The sequence below is a fragment of the Ambystoma mexicanum genome, chromosome 11 (assembly GCF_040938575.1).
Source record: "Ambystoma mexicanum isolate Mex_15411 chromosome 11, UKY_AmexF1_1, whole genome shotgun sequence".
Taxonomy (NCBI): Eukaryota; Metazoa; Chordata; class Amphibia; order Caudata; family Ambystomatidae; genus Ambystoma; species Ambystoma mexicanum.
In genome coordinates this window covers 556,250,971-556,271,139 of record NC_090934.1, presented here as the reverse complement: position 1 = coordinate 556,271,139, position 20,169 = coordinate 556,250,971, and the positions used below count along the sequence as shown (strand labels likewise).

At 43.0% G+C, this 20,169-nt stretch overlaps 1 protein-coding gene and 1 long non-coding RNA gene across 4 annotated transcripts in view; one reads left to right on the top strand and one right to left on the bottom strand.

Annotated features, from left to right (window-relative positions):
• The window catches only part of ABTB2 (ankyrin repeat and BTB domain containing 2), a 608,178-nt gene that overhangs the window by 88,801 nt on the left and 499,208 nt on the right, over nt 1-20,169 (bottom strand). Inside the window, exons 4-5 of the mRNA XM_069623381.1 lie at nt 15,282-15,434; nt 2,264-2,429 (exon numbers count right to left, since the gene is read on the bottom strand). Coding sequence (XP_069479482.1) covers nt 2,264-2,429; nt 15,282-15,434 — 319 coding nt within the window. The remainder of the gene's footprint in view (nt 1-2,263; nt 2,430-15,281; nt 15,435-20,169) is intronic.
• The window catches only part of LOC138503562 (uncharacterized), a 156,813-nt gene that overhangs the window by 78,604 nt on the left and 58,040 nt on the right, over nt 1-20,169 (top strand). The window lies entirely within an intron of this gene.

The following is a 20,169-nucleotide window of genomic DNA, read 5'->3' as shown; positions in this document are numbered from 1 at the left end:
CTTTTATTATGAAGGGGGGGTCTGATTAGCAGGCCTCCCTTTAAGAATCAGACTTACCTGGATCCTTAGATTTCTTTAAAAATCAAAAAGCTATGGCTTTTACACCCTCACAGATAGAATCCCGTCCTTCATAACATGATCATAATAGATGCAAAACATACACATTTCCTGTCAAAGACAGAATACATTTTACAATTCTTACAATTGCAGCAAACACTAATGTTGGTGGGGATTGGCTCTTACTTAGCTGTGCCTGCGAATAAGGAGTTATAAAATTGGGTACAAGTTTACTATCAGACTCCTAAAACATCCTCCCTATCGTTAAGTTTAACTTTGCTCACCATCAAGACAGGTGCTTTGGGGTTTAGTGTACTGATGCCTGCAAATACTACAGAAGTTGCACAATCCTTAAGACATCTTTGCTGTAAACGACCACTTCATCTCCCAGTAGTGTTTCTGTTAGGGTGTAGTCAATGAACAGCGTCAAAAGACAATTCATTTTGTGGAATGTGCTGTGGAAATCTCACTCATTGAATCAGAGGGGATCATATTTCATGAGCCATAATGTAAATGCAAGGCTTTTACGCCATGCATTAATGTCGCGTCTCATTTTCATTAATTTGTATGGCAGGGGGGGGGGGGCTGGCGCGGAATGCAGCTTGTGTTTCTGCCGCTCCCTTCCTCTACAACATTTGCACTGGCATGCATTTTCATGAAGTCTGCCGGATTTATGCTCCAGCAAAAAGCAGGCGGACTCCCTGGGGATCCATTGTAAATGCTGCAGGCCATGGGTACATGGCAGGCAGCATTTACTTCATTTGCACGGTGGAGAGCAAAAGGTGAGGGTAAAAGGTGATGTACATGCTTGTACGCCACCTTTTGCCCTCTGCCGTGACAATGAAATGGGTTAAATGGTAGAACGGATGAAGTAGGTGGATGAACGGGTGAAGTGGGTGAAACGGGTGAAGTGGATAGAACATGTGAAATGGGTGCAACCAGTTAAGTGGACGGAACATGTGAAGATGACGTATGTGGATGGATGATGCATGGAGAAAGGATAACGTGGGGTACAACGAATTAAAGGAGCAGTGCATAAAATGGTTGGAGTGCATAAAATGGTTGAAGTGCTTGGAACGGATTGGAGTGCTTGGAAAGAAGTGGCATGCATGGAACGTGATGCGAGTGCACGGAACAGTCGCGAGTGCATGGAACGGACTGGAATGCATGGAACGGACTGGAGTGCATGAAACAGATTTGAGTGCATGGAACGGATTGGAATGCATTGAATGGCGTGACTTACATGGAATGGTTTGAGGGCATTGAACGTTTGGAAGACCATTGAAAGGAACGCTTTTTGGGTGCTTGTCACGGTCGTAATGCATGGAACAGTCGGAGTACATGGAACGGATGGAGTACATGGAACTATTGGAGTGGGCTCGGTCTCTAGCACCTAAGGTAAACCACCATATTTACATCTCCATGCTTACTCTCTTCTTTACACCACCACTCAAATAGAACACAGCGATACTATGACACCATTCGGTATAGCTGTTCTCATACCATCATTTGCCTGATACTCCCCATCACCCTAACTAAACACGGCTGGCTACACACCCTCCAGCCTGGGTGTTTCTCCTCAGGCCTGACGCAGCCAAATCGGTCTGGATAACAACCTACCAGAACGAACACATACTTTTGACCTCTAAGCCTCCACACCTACAGCTAAGAAGCAGCTATCACACGATTGCCACCCCAGCTGCACACATAGCCGGTGCTCACACGCACCTTTTGACTCTCTCTACTCTCTCTACTGACCTGAACTTCGGTTCCCGAGGGCGTTCAATTTACCAGCACCTTGAGACCATACCAATGGTACATAAGGCGCTATATAAATGCAAAGTAACATAACATAACATGATGAAAATACGGCGGCGGGGCCCCACCTATGTATCAGTCGACACGTAACGGTCCCGGTCATCGAATTACAGGCCCATAGAAAATGAGCCCCAGAGTTTCCACATTACTGCTGGTCTGGAGAATCTTTGACCCATTTGGGGAAATCAAAGGGTTACAAAGACAGATCTGCGTCACTGGTTTGAACGCTACACTAGTACAAGAGCAAGATTTCCTATTCCGAACACGCCTCCAATAACAACATGCACGCATCTTATATCAATAGACTCTGTGTACGTCAATATATCTTCCAGATATCTCTATAACATTGCGTCCAGATGGAAAGAGGGAAAGTGTCTTCCTGGCCTACCTGGTCATCCATGGTATTCACCCCATCAGCTCCCAGCACCTCTTCAGCTTGGCTTATTAGATCAGTCCGGCCGCAGTTCAGCAATCGGAATCCCAGGTCCTGCTGGAATTTCTCTGTGGCAGCCTTCGCGTCCAACCTCCTGAAGGAGCTAAAGCAGCACTCAGGCCTGGGGAGGAGGGAGACACAAAAATAAGACGTACACACTCCTGGGATTTAAAAAATATATGACCTAAGTATGAAGGCCTTCAAATCAGGATTATAGCTCCGGAAGTTATGTTAACCTTAAAATACTAATATAGCACTCAATAACGACATCCTGTTTGTTTCTAACTGCTGAAGATTTCTACACAAAGGGGAATTGAGGCACAAAGGGAATCTGAATTTACCCCGTATGTATTTCACAGTTTTGTGAAGTTGGAAGCTGCGATGAGAACTTCGATCTTCTGGTTCCACCATCGACAACATAACTTCTGCCACCCACCTCTTTAGTTATTACGTGAATAACAGGTGGAACACTGGCCACTGAAGGAGTAGGAGATTGCACTCCTCAAATTTTACATAGATTGTAGAGTGGGCCAGGAGTAACAATGTGCATAATTATGGATCTGCACCTTCACTAATTCACTGAAAGTGGAAAGAACCCCCCAAACTTTGTAATGTTTGCGAGCTCACACATTTTCAGAAAATCATTGTATGCAAATGTATATAGTGCAATTTTGTTCCATAACTGTTTTTACACTGGTGGTAATGTTGTATTTAAAAGAAGACTATATGCCTTTCAATGTTTAGTTAATGATCCAAACATTTTTTCCATCGTAGAAATATTTTTTCAAGCAAAAGTCACAAATTTGATCAGAAACACACACGCGTTTTTTCAACTTTATGATGAAGATTGTAACCATTATAAAACCTCCTAATGAACCTTTTAGCATTAATTTAATTACAATGTACACATGTTTTAAAAATGCAAAAAATGTTGAAAAAGTTATTTAGTTAAAAATCCAACATATTACTTTGGAATTGTTATTAGTTAAATAGTACAAAATAACTTACCTAACTTTTTAACTGGCAACTACATATTTTGTAAAGGTCCCAAATAACGTCACTCATGTTTGTACTGACAATTTTATGTTCATGAAAATCTCAAAGTAGACAAGTAAGCATGAACAAGGTAGAATAACCACACTCCCACAGCCCCCATCACAAGGGACAGAGCCACACCTGGAGTAAGAATTGTTCTCCCAAAGAGCAAACAGCTCCAATTTAAGAATCTGGGCTGGACTGGAAAAAACGAGACCCTAAGTTTAAACCAAGAAAGTAAATGAAAACAAAATGGTTTCCCTCACTGCCACTCAATAAACAGAAGAAGAAAGTAACACTTTACGACTCTAAATATTGCACAATAATTAAGTTTGAACAAAATGGGATACTGGCACAAAAGATATGACTGCGTAATAGTCACTTTCCAGGTGATCTCTAGCTGTTTCCTGACGTGTTCGTGATGACTTCTTCTATTTTCAGATGCGCTTTTCCCCTTGTTTATTTTTGCTGCTTCCAAAGCCAATTAAAGATGCCAGATATCAAAACTCTTCCCTCACCCCTCCCGCTGGACACAAGTGTCACCTATGCCTGATCTGCGTGGGTGTGGAGTGGAAAGGAAGGGGGCGTGTCCATTTGGTAGACACGATCTATTTGTATGTGGTCTGGAAATGTGACTAATAAATTGCTGTGCAGAGTTCTTACACAAATGTCAAAATAGTCTTCCAGAACCTTAAACGGAACCCTCACCTAGAGCTGTTTTCCAGATCTTCACATTTTTCTAGGCTGAAGTGGGATTTAGACTGCAGCTGCGCAATCTCTTTGCCTTGTGCCCTGTTTCTGAATGACATTTCAGATGGTTGTTTGTTGACCTGCTAACCACCCTCCTCCAACTCCACTACATTTTTGCATGATTCAGATATGTTTTTTTAATGGTCAGTTATCCTGGGACTGAATTTCATTTTTGAGGTTTGGTCCTATTTTGGTGTTTTTGATATCCAATGTTCAAAGGTAAGTCCGACCTCGAGTGTACTGCTCTGTTATTGGCAGCCCAGGGTCTCAATGTTTCTGGCCTTACTTTCATATAAAGGGAGTCATGGATAACAGCCAACATACAGTGGTCAAGGACCCATCCTTACAGATGACCATCCTAATGATTTGCTTAGTATTATAAATGCAACAGATATCTGTGAAGCTCGACATCCACCCACTGACTGCTTCTCTTCTCTTCAGCCAGGTGAGTTCAGACAAGATCCACCCTGAACAGTAATAAGGCGGCAGCAAATATGACCAGCCATATAGCTTCTCAGTACCTACTGTCAGGAAATCATTCAGCTTGTTGCAATCGTAACAGGGGGTTAAGATGTTCAACCACAAGGTTTTTCTGACTGCTTGATTCCAATGGGTGCACTCTGACTGTTTACCGCAGAGGTGTTCAGTTCCCTGATAATGGATTATCACTCTCTCAGTGCCAGGAGGAACAATCTTTGGTTCTCGGTTCTATTTCTCTCTCTAAAGATGGATTCCCGAACGTACTGCCTTAATCAGGGAGCAAGTGGCCTAGGCGCTACAGCATTCCGTGAATTTGGCAAAACCCATCTTCCCTCGCGATGTCTCACGTCTGCATTGATCTCCATGCCCTCGTGTAACCACTACGGCTGCTATTGCGCTTGCAGCCTCTGGATGTAGTGGGATCCAAGAGCCAGTAGGCCCTTACTTTCCATTAACACACAAGATAGCTGGACCTGGGTAGCATTACCAGAGGTTCCTTGGCTTCTCCCCAGGATGCCTCTTGTCCTTGTAAACCTGCTCCATGTTTCACTCTTCATCTTCATACGTGGAGACACAGCCCACGCCGCCAGTAGCATTCACCTCAATTTCCCATCTAGTGTCTTTACATGATTGAACCTGCTGCTTTCTTGGGTTCTGCAAGCACTGAATTCCACAATCACTGACTGAGACTTCCAAGACTAGAGCTCCCCCGCTGCTACGTACACCCTGCCACCGTCACCTTAGCCATTATAGCAAGGCGTGTAGAGCCACCCGTGTTTATGTACATATTCATTTTATTGTCTTTTCTTTTTAATTCCTCTGGAAATGGTTTGCTCAGGTAGAACAATGCATATCTGATATACAGAGTGTTTTTCTAAGTGGTGAATGGGCATTAGGAGGGTGTGCGGCTGCAGAATCTGCATTCGGCACGGGACCGATCAAAAAAGCACCTGTCTTGATAATGACCCTCTCCCTTTTACAATGTTTAGGTCTGTTTAGAGAGAGCTTTAGCTGTCGGTCAGAGCTATTGAAGGTATATATTAGAGATGTGCCCTAGTCCCAATTAGCTGCACCGTAAGGCCGGATGAGTGAATCCTAGTGAATTCTTTCCTATAGCGCTGGCCATTTTGTATGAACATGTGGCACTGTGTACATTCTAAATTGGGGAGAGATTTGTGAATAATGATTTTAAAAGTATCTTTTATTTCACATTGAAGTGTTCTCCACTTTTGATTTACATTACATTGATATTTTTGTTTTAGTTTATTGACATCATACTGCGCTTTCACAAACGTTCTGCATATGTAAAAATGGTACAATTATAAGGTGCTATTAGTGAAAATATTTTTGCCAATTAAGTAGTGATGGTCAAGAGGAAGACGCAGAGGAGACAAGATGTCAACATTTACAACGCCAGACTTATTGGCTTTGCCAATGCTTTTTCACTTGAAAAACCCAAATCTATAATCTCTTTCCTATCTTTATAACTCCATAGTGACCCTTCTTTAGACACTTACATTACTGCATAGGGGCCAGTGCTTCACATAGGAGACAGGCACTCTTCAAATGCCCGGGGCCTAAATTGAGGATAGACAAGATTGTTCCATTACGGCTCGGCGCAGTGATCACATAGATCACTTTGGCCCGCAGCTGCAACCTGCCTGCCCCTCCCCATCCTGCTTACCTGGGTCGGAGCTGGCATCACAGGGTCCTTTTTTTTGTTACGTTTTCAAAAGAAACTTTCTTGTCCCTCGCTCTCCATCTAATGGAAGCCCCTGCAACCCCTGACCCCACTGCAAACTCTGCTCCCCTTAGTCGGTGTAATGGCGGGTTGGGATTTTTGTTCTGCACAAATGCAGAGTATCAGTAATGTCGACACAATTGTGGCGACATATTGGACTAATATCCTTTCGAAGAGGGGCATGACCAACCAAGAGGCAGAACCTGAAAATCACTGCACCGACTGAGTCTCCAAGACAGGTGAAATCTGTTGTTTTAGGTAGGCAATCCCATTGAGGACATTGGAGGTACATGGTGGCTTGCCAAGGCCCCTAGAGCCCTTCCAGGAAGAGATTCACCCAACATTAGGTGCCCGAATGCTGGTGCTTCTTGAAATGGCTGTCATTTTCTTTTTGTTTGTGAAGCAGGGGGATTCCCTGTACCCTTCTTTTTCCAATTAAATTTGTTATCCTTTACTTTAAGGCTGTTTGTTCTTATATCTCTTCTACCAATGCTTTCAGAAAAGTCACTTTTCTGCCTAGGCAAATCCATACTAGCAGTTCGGGAACAGCGTTTTCACATATCATGGCAAGAGGAGCCTGGCAGTACAGTTGTCCAACTGTGCCCAAGGTAGAACTCCCCACTGCCGGCTTCATTGGCCCATCTGCTGCCATTGTCTTCTCGACCATCCTGAACCTTCCTCTTTCCCCTACCCCCTTCTTCCACATCTCTGTATCAAAAGGCATTTTGTATAGCGCTCAACTGGCATTGGTATGATTTTGTAGTGCTGTTTCCTGGTCTGAAAGAGCATGTTCTGACCTAACTCCTCCCCCCACAGACATTAACTTCTTACAGGATATCCTTGGACCATGAGTTCTTGTTACATCTTAATTTGAGGTCCTACTGACTTATATATTTTGAGGTTTTGTACATTACCAAAGTGCAACAGACTGCTTGGAAGCGCTAGATAGAACAGGACAATGTGCAAAGCTAGCATTTGGTAAAACTGTGAAAGGTACGAGCAGGGCTGGGCTGGCCTATAGGGAACTCTGGAGATTTCCTGGTAGGCATCTGCACCCTGGGCCTCCTTTGTGTGTCTGATTTCTACATTTTCTCCTAGAGAAAGGTTTGGGCTTGGTGATAATGTGTAATATGGGGCGATGTTGAAAATTATTTCCAGGGCCTCTTTGGCTTCCCAGTCCACCCTTTGGTACGAGACATGGAAAGAGCTTTCTGAATGGTACCAGTTAGATGTTACATTTCTGCTCACCAGCCCAGGCACGCGTTGGACTAATGAGGGCAGAGTTTTCACAATCACAATACAGAGTCTCGTGGATGATGCAGCACCGTTCCAAGTACTGTGCCCCTAGTCACTAGGCAGCTGAGCTGACAACCCGGCAGAGAGGACATGCAATGCCTGCAATAGTTGCAGTACACCTTCATCATCATAGCCCTTGAACTAACTGAATATGTTTGGACTAACTTGAACCCAGAGCAAACCATACATACGTTTCACATTTTGAAAGTCTCCAAACTATTTTGTTTATATTTTGTAGGGTTTAGGTTTGAACAAAAAGTGACTTTTCTATTTAAATTTGATGATCCAGAGCATGTTTATGTTTTTTTTATTAAAGGTTTTACTGCTCATTTCCTTTCCGTGTTGCTCACCAACACTTCCAGAAAAGGTGCTTTACTCTTAAGCCTGCCCACAAAACCTGATCATCAATGGTTCCTTCCTGAGACCACAGGTTTCCTCTTTCCTCAGGATATCCTCAGCCGCGTACGGCCGAGTAACGGGCACAGTGCTTGCTAAGCATAGTCCCCCTGTTTAGCAAAGCCTGACTTGAAGCAGGAACTCTTTCAGTGGCACGTTTTCCACCACCGAGGGGGTCATTTGGAAGCTGACGGTTGTGTGGGCGAATCATAATTTACTGGTGGATGAAAGCCCTCTGCCAGTAAATTACAATCGTGCAATTTTCAATGACATCCAGCACACAGCTTTAGGATGGGGTGGAAGGTCTGCTGGGGCTTCTTTCACCAGTTTTGCACTGCAAATACGCCTGCAACTCAGTTTGCATAGAGTGTTCTCTTGTTTACACCGGATAACAAGCAGAATCCATTGCGATTCATATTAATGCCGTGCGCACGTGTCGCACAACATTACAGATTGTTTTTGGTCAGGAGTGTAGGACCCGGAATTCCACTCCTTAAGTACACCGGGCCTCATTACAAGTTGGGCATGGGAATACCGCCCAATGCATTTACTGCTACCGCCACTTGGTCCAGTGGGTTTACCATGGGATTACAAGTGGTGGTGAGGTGGTGTTAGTCCCCAGGCCACGTTTTTGGCAGAATTACCACTGGTGAAATTACTGAGTGGTAATTCCTCTGATTTTTTGAGGAAATTGTAGTTGGAGGTAAATCCTCCACTTTTCCTAAAAAAATCGGCAGCATTACCAGTTGGTAATCCCGCTAAAGTGGCGATAACAGAATTGCTGCCACTTTTTTCTTGCATCGCCAAATTTATAATGAGGTTAAGTATAGGGAAGTCCACCAAAATTTGACCGTTAACGGCCACACTCCTCTCCAGTCAATTACCACCCAACCTAAAATGACCCGCTATGACATATTTTGGATCTATTTAAAACAGACCCAATGTTATGATCTGCTCTTCTTGGAACACAGATAAGGCAGAGACTTCTCCGCAGGTGGGCATATAGTCTGCCTCTGCTGGGAGCTGGTGCCATGTGTGTGCGCTTGGCCGTGATAACCGGAAATGTAGTATTGATGCTGAACTTTGCTGGCTATTAGAGAAGTCTGTACAAACAAGCCCTCCCTGCTCTGTCCTACGCTCGCTTCCTCGAGCTGGGAATCCCTGCATTAGGCCTGTTTCTCTTTCAGGTCAGCCCCTCCTTTGATACCGGAGGCCTCTAAAGCCCATTTCCAACAGTTTACTCAACCTCGGTGTAATGAGGCTGACAGGGGAATTATGGACTGAACAAAACATTTCCTGAAAGCTCTGCCCGCAGTTTGGCTGCAGCTCTGTCACAAACTGAAAGGCCGCTCATTCCAACCGGAACTTCTACTTCAAAAGGGAAGAAAGGTTTTCCAAGGAAAAGCCCTTGAGCCTAATATAATATGATATAATATGATGTACGGGTACAGTACTAAACAATGCATACTACAAGGATATTTCATGCCCCTGAGGCATTATGTGACCATTTAGAGGCAGGCGGTTTCAGGCTGAGTGCCCTTATAAGGACACAGAACTCTAATATGACATGGAGTATCACTGAATTTATATCTTTGGTTTTTTTAATTCCATCTATCAGTGCCACCTCGCCCCCTGAACTCTGCCATCCTTGGTGGTATTCCTGGTTTCCAACTGTTATCTACACTTATCCCTTCAATTTTCTACTTTATTTCTTTTTCCGCCCCTCTTTTTCTACCAATGTACTTTTTGCAAATTTATCTGTAGTTTGTTGTTTAACTTTTTACTTCTTCTTCCTTTTCGCTGCATGCTTTGACCTCTGAATTTGTTCCACTTTCTGCCTTTTCTTTTCTTCTTTTTCTGGAACTTCTGAATTTGTTCCACTTTCTGCCTTTTCTTTTCTTCTTTTTCTGGAACCTCTGAATTTGTTCCACTTTCTGCCTTTTCTTTTCTTCTTTTTCTGGAACCTCTGAATTTGTTCCACTTTCTGCCTTTTCTTTTTTTCTTTTTCTGGAACCTCTGAATTTGTTTTTTTTTTTTCGTCTTTTCTTTCAGTTTCTTTTCTGCATTTTGGACCTCGTTACGAGTTTGTTTGTAATTCGGCATTATGTCTGCTGAATTACCGCCAAACTCCTTTATCTTTAACGCCACTTGGTCCTGTGGGTTTGCCACAGGATTACAAGTGGTGGTAGGGCGGTGTTCATCCCCATTTTTGGAATCCATTGGACTCCAGGAAGAATTTGGTGGAATTAGTGTGAGCAGTCATTACGCTACGCTAATTCCACCTACATTTGGCCTTGAAGTGGCAGCATTACATCCAGCACGATGCTGAAGGAAAGTTCTGCACTTTAAGGTCAAACTTGTAGTTCGACGGTGCAGGAAAAAAAGTGGCAATTCTGTAACCGCCCAAAGAAATGGTGGTTACACAATTACCTCCAGATTTTTCACACATTGCGGAACTTGTAAAGAACCCCTTCGTCTCTCTTATATTTCCTTTGTCCCATTTGTCTGTTAGTGTTTCCTTTTTCTTTATTTTTAGCCCTCGTCTTGCTTTACACTTTCCTTGATTTTCTTGCACTCCGACTGGTCTTCGGTTGTTCTGAAGCTCCTTCCTCCTTCTATGCTTCAGAGAGACCTCCTCATGCGGAAGTAACCCCCCTGGAGCTCAGCACCTCTGCTAACCATCAATCGCTGAGAAATGACAGGTGCTGGTCCTAGGGCCTTGTGACCTCACTGGGTGGCGGTAATAAGTTATTATTAAAGTGAGAACGAAAGGAAGATTTAACATTCGATCAAGTCTATGCTGAGTAGCTCATATCCTGGGCCTTGATGTAAACGATATTTACAGAATTCCACTGGCGCACCACAACACTATACAAAAGGGCACAGCAACCACTGTGGGCCTGGTGCTGCTATGTGGTTGCAAAAGCACTTAACACTCGCAAAAACACCATCACTGCAGCATTTTAAAGACTGTTAATGGTCCCAGTGCAGCAGCACGAGATGAAAAATCACAACAAACATGATGGCACCATGAACCGTACTACAGTCCGTTTGTACTTGCTCAAATGTATTTTTCAGCGTCAATTTTCATTTCAATTTCAAAATTGCATTAGTGCAGCGGTCTGCAACCTTTGGCTCTCCAGCTGTTTTGGATTACAAATCCCATCAGCCCTAGTCAGTTTAGTCACTGGTGAAAATGTGTACATGCTTCAATGCTTTTTTGCACCTGAACAATTTGTGCTCCAGCACAAATGCGATGCAAAATAGCACTGTACTTGTGGAAGGTTTCTGTAGTTTTTGTATTTTGTGTTGGTATTTATTGAAAGAACAGGGACGTCAATTTCGATCAGAAATTACTTACATTAACACATTTACAGGTGGTATAGGCATTCCTACAATGGGTGCCTGCACAATAGCACAAAGATAAGGCAAGCCAGTTTATGAGGGTGTAAACAAGTGGGACATAGACCAGGGACAAAATAAAACAAGTATAAAAAAATAGACATTAAAAAAAGGGTGATTTACAGAGGTAGATTAACCTAAAGGGGCCAGTACCTCAAACTAAAGAGGAGAACTATTTAAACATACAAAATGACATTATTAAGCGTCACTGGAGGCAGTGATGGGGTCAGGTAGGGAGAATGGGACAGAGAGCAGGGCTAGCGCTCTCTTTAGTTAAGTTTAAGCCTAGCTTTGAAGAGATCCACAGATGGACTGGCTTTGATTATAATGAGCAGTGGATTCTAGAGAAACTGGGTGAGGAGGGAGAAAGAGTGAAAGCGAGTGGAGGCCCAGGTAGCCTATGGGATTGTGTGGTTCAGCGCAAAGAAGGATCACAGGGAACGAGATAGTAAGTAAACTGAGATACCATTAGACATGTACTGATGAGCAAGATCATTGAACGCTTTGTTCACTAGGAGAAGGAACTTGAAAAGAGAGTGGTTGTGCATGGAGAGCCAACCAGAATGTTGTCGGTAGGAAGATGTTGGGGGGGATCTGGGTAAGCTATAGAGGGTGTGAGTATTAAAGTTGAGACTATGTCTAATGGGAGGAAGGATTAGCGAGGAAGGCCAGGGAGTAGGCCTGAGCAGTAGTCAAGTTTGCTGAGCAGGAAAGTGGAGTATTTGTACAGTGATTAGTAAGAAAAGGACAGATTTTACAAATGCTGAGGAAGTCAATAAGACTATATATAGCAAAAGGATGGGTAACCCCTTCATCGTGGACATTGGGGAGAAATGTAAGCAGAAGCAATGAGTGATGTCTCAAGGACAATATTTCAAATCAAGGACTCAAAAAAGTAGAAAGGAGTGTGATAGGTCAGGAGTCATAATATCCAATTCATTTCAATCTTTTATTAACATAGAATCATAAAACATAACCAATGTTCATTATATCATTTAAACAAACACATGGTACCACTAAAACCAAACCGGTTTATTACAAATACAATAAAAATGTTTTTCAAAAAGTGTGCAAACGATTGCCACAAGTGGTAAATACTGTGTTGATATGTTTCAAACTGTTTCCCCTACCCTCAATGTGGAACATATATAATGTCCTCTAAATATCTCTAAAGTGCTAAGTATCAAAATAAAGTCAACTGAAGTTATTCTAAAAAGGAAAGATGAATATCAATCCTATAATTAACGAATATCCCTTCATATTTAGTTTCGACAACCAAGATATCTAGTTTTTAGATCGAAAACTGATGTTCGTCTTCCTCAGGACAAGGCAATATATTACAAAAACAGATATACATATAAAGACATTATATGATATCTGTAGGATTTTTCTTTTTTTCTTTCAATTCTTTAACACCATCCCAGAGTCAATACATAGAACATATTCCTTGTTTCTCATTGATTCAGGTAGAGCGGAATCACTTCATCCTCCAACCAAAAGTAAGACAGATAATTAACAACGTATCTCTGCCTTTTAATGAGGGTGAACCTGGACCACCTTTTCCATAAGGCTTTATACCTTGTTTGGCGAAAGAGGCCGTGGAGCCATCCATACGTCCCAACGTTACAGCCTCTGACTTTTATCGTGTCGTCCGTGTTAGAAAAACTGTGTGTATGAAAGAAAACATCCCGCGCTGGATGACCGCATAGATATAGAGCAGTAGAGGGAGTGTGGACCCAAAGATTGTGAGCCTTGAGCGAGGGAGCAAGAAGGTCAGGAGAGATGGAGATGGGAGAGGGTTGGGTAGGTTTGGCATTCGAAGCTGGGAGAAAGATGACTTCAATTTTTTGAAGAATTCAGCATGAGACAGCAGTGAGCCATCCAGGGATGAACTGCAGTGAGACTGTCCGTGATGCATTCTGAGATGGCTGGGGTGAAGGAGGGAACGGGGAAAAATATTAGAGCGCCATCAGCAAAAAGGTGCTAGTGACAGCCAAGGGATGAGATTAGTCTTCTTTGGGCAGAGGAATAGAGGTTGAAAAGCAAAGGTCCAAGGTCTGATTCTTGGGGGGGATGCCGACAAGGAAGAGCAGTGTGGTCAGTGGTTTGCAAGTTGCATGAAATTTTAAAGGCTCAAACTGCGAAGTAGGAGGCGATCTAGGCAACAGCAGATTTGTAAGACCCAAGGTCCTGGAGAGTGAGGAGGAGGAAGTAGTGGTCAGTAGTGTGGGAAGCAGCAGAAGGGTCCAAAGGATGAATACAGAAGAGAGTTTAGAGTGGTGAGCATTAGAGAGAAAGGTGGAGACATGCATGCGTGCAGTCTCTGCAGCGTGTTTACTACGGAGGCCAGATTGAAGATCTCAAAGGCCATTATCCTCAAATTACTTAGTAATCTGTTTGAAGACCACCCACTCAAGGACTTCTGAACAATAGGGAAGGTGAGTGAAAATAGGTTGCAGAGACGTTTGGGTCAGTAGAGGGCTTTTTCAATAGGGCTAAGACAGTTGCAGATCTGAAAGAGGCCGGAAGAGTCCAGTGGAGAGTGAGAGAGAGAGGTTAAAGAGCTGAGAGAGATACGGGCAAGTGATTGACACTAAGGGCCTCATTACGACTTTGGAGCTGCCTCCAAAATCGTGTCTGGGTCTGGTCTGGTGGAGTGGGGACTTACCGGGACATTCCGCCCTAGGCAGACCCAGTAAGTACCCATTCCAAATGCCTTTCCCCATTCCCATTTGAGCCCCGATAGGGCTTAATGGGAAGTGGGAAGGTGCTAATAACGGGCCCACTAATTGCGGGCCCGTTATTAGCTCCAAGGTCCCTTAACAGGCCCTGTAAAGAATGTGTGGTCAGACCACACGTCCTTTACGGTTCCCGCTAAGGGACCTCGGAATTGGGCAGTGAGGGATTACCGGCACCGGTCTCCTTAACGGTGCCCGGTATCCCTTACCGCCCACCTCGTAATGACCCCCTACGTCTTTGAGCATATGGGGAGCAAAAGGGCCAATAGGAGGGCAAAATGGGTTGGATCTACGAAAGGTGGGTGCTAATTCAATAAGAAAGGTAGGAGAGAAGTAGTTGAGAGTAGAAGTGGTAGGGCGAGAGGTGGTGGACAGAAGGAGGGTTGGGGCGGAATAGTGCGGAGGGCTGTGAGAGTGTGTCAAATTTTAGAGATTTTAGAAGATAATTAGTGACCAAAGTAATTAGCTTAGGGGGGAGCAGGCTAGGTTTGGGAAGCGTGAGCAAAGATTGGAGGGTAGATGAAATATTGTTGTGTGACTGCGAAGGGAGACAATTAGGTTTCTTAAGTAGGAGGATTTGGCAGAGTCCAGTGCAATGGTTAAGGCAGCAAGGGAGTGCTTGTAAGCTAGGAATGGGGTAGGTGTCCGTAATTTGCGCCATCATAATCATTGTACAGAACCACGACTGGAAATGTGCCTTGTGCAAAACCATAGTGGCCAGCACCAGAGTTCTGCTACTTGTACGTCAGGCAATCCTTCATGAAACCATAGAATTTGAAGGAAACTCTGGGCTGCCAGGCTCAGTTAATTTTCCGCCTCCTCCTCACACACATACCCTACAAGGTCTCCAGTTTCATTCTTTCTTATTCAGCTCTGTTGTTGCCAGTCTCTATCGCAAGGCTTTTATCTTATTTCCTGATTTCATACCCACAGCCCTTGGTGGGAGTCTGGTGTATGGGTTGTATTTCTTTTTCACCTTCATGGCCTATTACCACAACAGTGCCGTTGAATGGCCAGTAGCCCTGAGGAAGCGACTGACTCTGCCACACCACAAACATATGCTGAAATCCCTACAGGCTAGTCCGCTCCGACTTAAACACCAGTGTAAACAAGTTGGGAAAAGTACCAAACGTACTTGAGTTGCCGCGGCTCGCAATCCAATCCAGGGAGCAGTAGTCGCGCTGTTTGCCTGATGTCGTCGCTGTCCACGGTGAGACTGCGGCGGTGCTCGGCGTAGGTTATGGCCACCCGCATCCATTCCATCAGCGGTGGGAGCAGCATGAACGGCCTGCGCATGGGGTACATGAGAAGAGAGGTGCATTATTGTATGATCCAAGGAACAGAACTAACAACTAACAGATTTTAGTATATCACAGCCTCTCATGCCTGGAAATACCACAACCAATCAAGGGGAAGCAAATTCCAAAAGATAAACCCACCCGGATGTTGACCCATTGAGATAAAGACATCCACATGCATTCAGACATTAGAATATACAATTGTGAAGGGTTATTAGGAATTAGTTGTGCCAGACATTTGTAACTGTGATTGATCAAATGGAATTCCCAGCTGTCAATTGGAATTCTAAGTGGCTAATTGAAAATCGCGGTTGGCCATCCACGTGTATTTGTAATATAACTAATGCCCATTGACTAGCATTATACATTCCATTGCTTTTTTTCCATTGACTTCCATTGTAACTAAACCTTATTGGTTTGCATTTCAAAGGCTTCCTTTTGATTTGCATTGATTTTGCAAACCATATCTGTGGGCATAAATTGCCCTTGATATTCTGCAAACTGAATAGTGAATAATGTTTCTATTTGCCCGGTGACTGCAAGACAAATCACCCAACCTGTGTTGGTACTCATTTATTGACCTCAGAAGGATGAAAGTTTGAGTTTGCCTTGCTGGGATTCGAACCTGCAGATCACACTCACATCTCAGCAGCAATCACTCAACCCACTGAGCTATCTTCCCGGCTATGGCTATCTGACCAGCTATGCAAAAATGAGCAATTACATGTCTGAATGTCTAATAGTGAGAAAGCAAATCACACTGTGTAGTGAATACCATTAAACTGGTAACTGAGATTTAACAGCAGGCCAGTTCATCTGCAGGTCTGGTGCAAAGTTGGCCACACGTCAAGTCTGCGTGGATCTATTTTTCAGACGTTAGAGGTTGGCAAAATACATATCATTCAGAGGGTTCATAACTGCGTATTAAAGAATTTAGAGTAGCGCAGGAAAGGCAGCGCACTCACACGGCATCCTGTACTCTGGGCACTCGTTACTTTATACATGCAAACAAACATCCTGAACAGCATGTCATGGAGATAGGAAAAATAGACACATTACAACAAAGCATTAATTGTGGCACAGTGAAATCAAGGGCCAGTTTATGTGCTATGGTCAATCATTTCTACACTGTACACAAGCTTTTGGGCACAAGGATTTTGCCAAGTGACCGAGGACACAGAGATGGGATGTCTTGTGATGATCCTAACAGAGACAACATCAGAAAAAACGTACTATAACTGCAACTTTTGCATAAAGCAAAATGCGTACTCCGAAATGGTGGTTTAGACTACTCTAAATGCTTTTTGGAAGTTTTTGTCTACATTGTGAATTTAAGGTGTTTAAGAACAGACTAAACTAGTGACCCACCCCCTGAAGTGTGCCTGAAATAAACCTTTAATGAGTCTAGCAATTATTGTATAGAATTACAGAAAGACAAATTATTTGTTATTCCTATTCATTCTTATTTAGATTTGTGATGTCATCTTTGATGTCCTGGGTGTTAGTGTTAGCAGTGCACGGTGGCGCGAGTTATGGTTGCTTATGTTACCATAACTGCCGAATTTCAGGGGTTTTTCGGTTTTACTTTGAACCATAACATCCCTTTAACAAAGTTTTTTCACTGAATTTCATAGGTTTTTAGTAGCGCAACTTAAAAATAACGTCCCTTTAACAAAGTTTCTTCACTGAATTTCATAGGTTTTTAGTAGCACAACTTAACCATAATATCCCTGACTTCATATACATGTAACATAGAACATACTAACCCACTCGTAGTGATTGTCATGTCCGCGGACATATGGAAAATCTGAGCGTGGTGAATGTAAATTTAAATAGTGTGCCCCATTTCCCCTTTGAAGTTGGCTCTGAAAATAGCCGTTTTTTTTTTTTTTTTTTTTTTTACAGACGCTTGACAGACACCTGTTATTTTGTATTTTTCTTCTTGTTTTTTTTTCTTACTTTACTCCTAAAATCTTCACATAACCTTCTCCAAAGCAACCCTTACATTCCAAAATAGAAAGGCATTTGCCGTAAAAGATAAAGAAATGCCATCTTCTTTAAAATTAACAGCATTACTGGCATCAATATTCTCATTATTACAGAAGAACATACCAGCTCTAAGCATGAAGGCACACATGCCTCGGTTGATGACACACCTAGCAATGTTTTGCTGAGGACAAAAAACTGAACTATTGTCCCATATTGCCCTAGGTAGTAATCCAGAAAAAATGACTTTCGCATTTGGAAGGATCTTCATTATGGCTTGAACCAAGCGTTCCAAATCAGCCAACAAAGTAGGGGCACTGACGTTGCCCAAATGGAAAGCACCATAGTGCAAAACTACCACATGTGGACTGTTCATCGTGGCCATATCCTCACAAACTTGTACAATTCCCTGTACATTGCAATCAGGCACAGTGCTCCACACCACCTCCACTCCTTTCACATCAAAGTTCTTTGCAACATGCCTGCATTGAGCATACTGTTGTAAACCATGCACAAACATATCTCCGAGCACCAACACCCTGACTTTCTCCACTTCTGCCATCTTCACTACACACAGTCTCTTTCAACACAAATCCACAACCTCGACATCTGATTGGCTGATCCGTACAGTCTTCTTTCCATGTTGGATTTCCTGGAAAAACCCGGATGTAGTACGCCCTGTCCACGAACAGCCGCGGTGTCCGCGGACGGCATCCACTTTACTCTCTGTGCCATTCCCTCATTGCATACAGCTAAGCAATCACACAATGCGAATAACGTCCTCAGAACACCCCCATTTTGTGAATTTTTGAACATTTCAGGACAATTATCATTTAATTATTCAACATATTAACATTACAAATATTATACTTTCATCTTGTACTCTGCACACAATGCTATGTTTCTCCATTAGTAGCTCAGTATACTAGATAGAATCCCATAATACAATGCTATTTATATCAATGCATCGTTCAAAGCACTAATAACGGTATGATATTTATTGCAATATCCTTGACACTTTTTTCGCAACATTATAATAAAAATCCCTAGTACACAAATTCCATGAAAAGTACATACACATGTGATGTCATCAGTGATTTCATCAATGACATTTGCGATGTCATCTTTGATGTCCTGGGTGTTAGTCTTGGCAGTGCACGGTGGTGGCACGAGTTATTTTTCATAGCTTACCATAACTTGCGATTTTCAGGGGTCTTTCGGCTGTACTTAGAACCATAACGTCCCTTAAACAAACTTTTTTTACTATCACGCAAACAATATACAAACATGGAGTGCAAAAATCAACTTCTCACAGATGGCTTTACACAGAATGTTGCAAAGTAAGAATTTATGCTCGTTCACAGTGAAGAAGGCCAGCTGCTTCCATTTTTTTCTCGGGCCCCGGAGAGGCTCACAAAGCGGACTATAAGGTTGTATTGTGTTTTGACCTTGACAGACAGAGATTGTGATGAAAGACTTCTCTTGAAGGAGTGTTGCTAAAACGTAAGAGAAGATAAGGATGAAATTTCTGGAACGAAACCACTTTTATATATTATATCACTATGCGAAAGATCGTTCGCACACGCAGAGTCACATTTTGGGACTTCACTACTCGTAGACAATGGAAATTGCAATTGTACTGTAAGTAACCCTTTAGATTATTTTATACCAAATATAATTTCAATAGCGTAGCATTAAAGACCGCTCAAGTTGAACTTGTTCGTTGAAAGTGGCATAATGTTTTCTACCGCGCACTATCACCGCCAAATTGATCCCCTGTCGTTTAGAGGGCTGTGAAAAAGGCAGATGACACAGGGTGGGTTAATAGAAATAATTTAACCGGTCTATAGGCGGTCAAGCGCTCTACTCGCTGTGCCACTTCACTGTAGCCTGTCAAGTGGCACAGCGAGTACACCGCTCGCTTTGACATCCGTGCACACCTTGCTAACGCAAGTTCGAATCCCGGCAAGGCCAAACTCAGCCTTTCATCCTTCCGTGGTCGATAAATGAGCACCACACACCGTGGTTAATAATAAGCACCACTTAGATACCTCACGTTTCTATATGAATGGGAAAATAATATTATTTTATTATTAACATACTCCATTGCACTATCTTCGATAGCAAATAGTTTCACGCCCTAATAAATAAAATGATGATTTTTAATGAAGATCGGCTGGTTAGACTAATTTATGTTTTTTAAAACAGGAATGTGGCCCCATTTTGCCTATGTCACGATTTACAGACTCCAGCGGATGGGGTCTTCAACTGCCAGGTGCAGGTCCAAATATGCAACTTCATGACCCTCACCATTTTATGGGACAATCGCCCTTACGCATTACTAGCGGCTACAAACAACATACCAACCAATAGGGTGGTCTAATGGCTCGTTGTTGGAGCAACCTTCCGATTATCAGAGCGACCATTTACTGCTTTTATCATAAACCAACAGCCTATCTTCCGCAAAGGAACAACGCGTGGCTCAAAATAATCTTTTGCTGATCGACAGCAGACACAATAGCAAATCGCTGAATATTCACTGAACATTTCATGTGAAATAAATGTACTTTACCAAATGTACAATCCTGCTGTTTACTTTTAAACCACAGTTTCATATTCCGAATTGTGGCGCACTGAGTTGTAAGCTGATCTAACACCCTCTGTACCGCAAAGGAACATCGCGTGCCTCAACATGAACTTTTGCGGATCGACAACAAAGACAAATGCAAATTGCCGAAT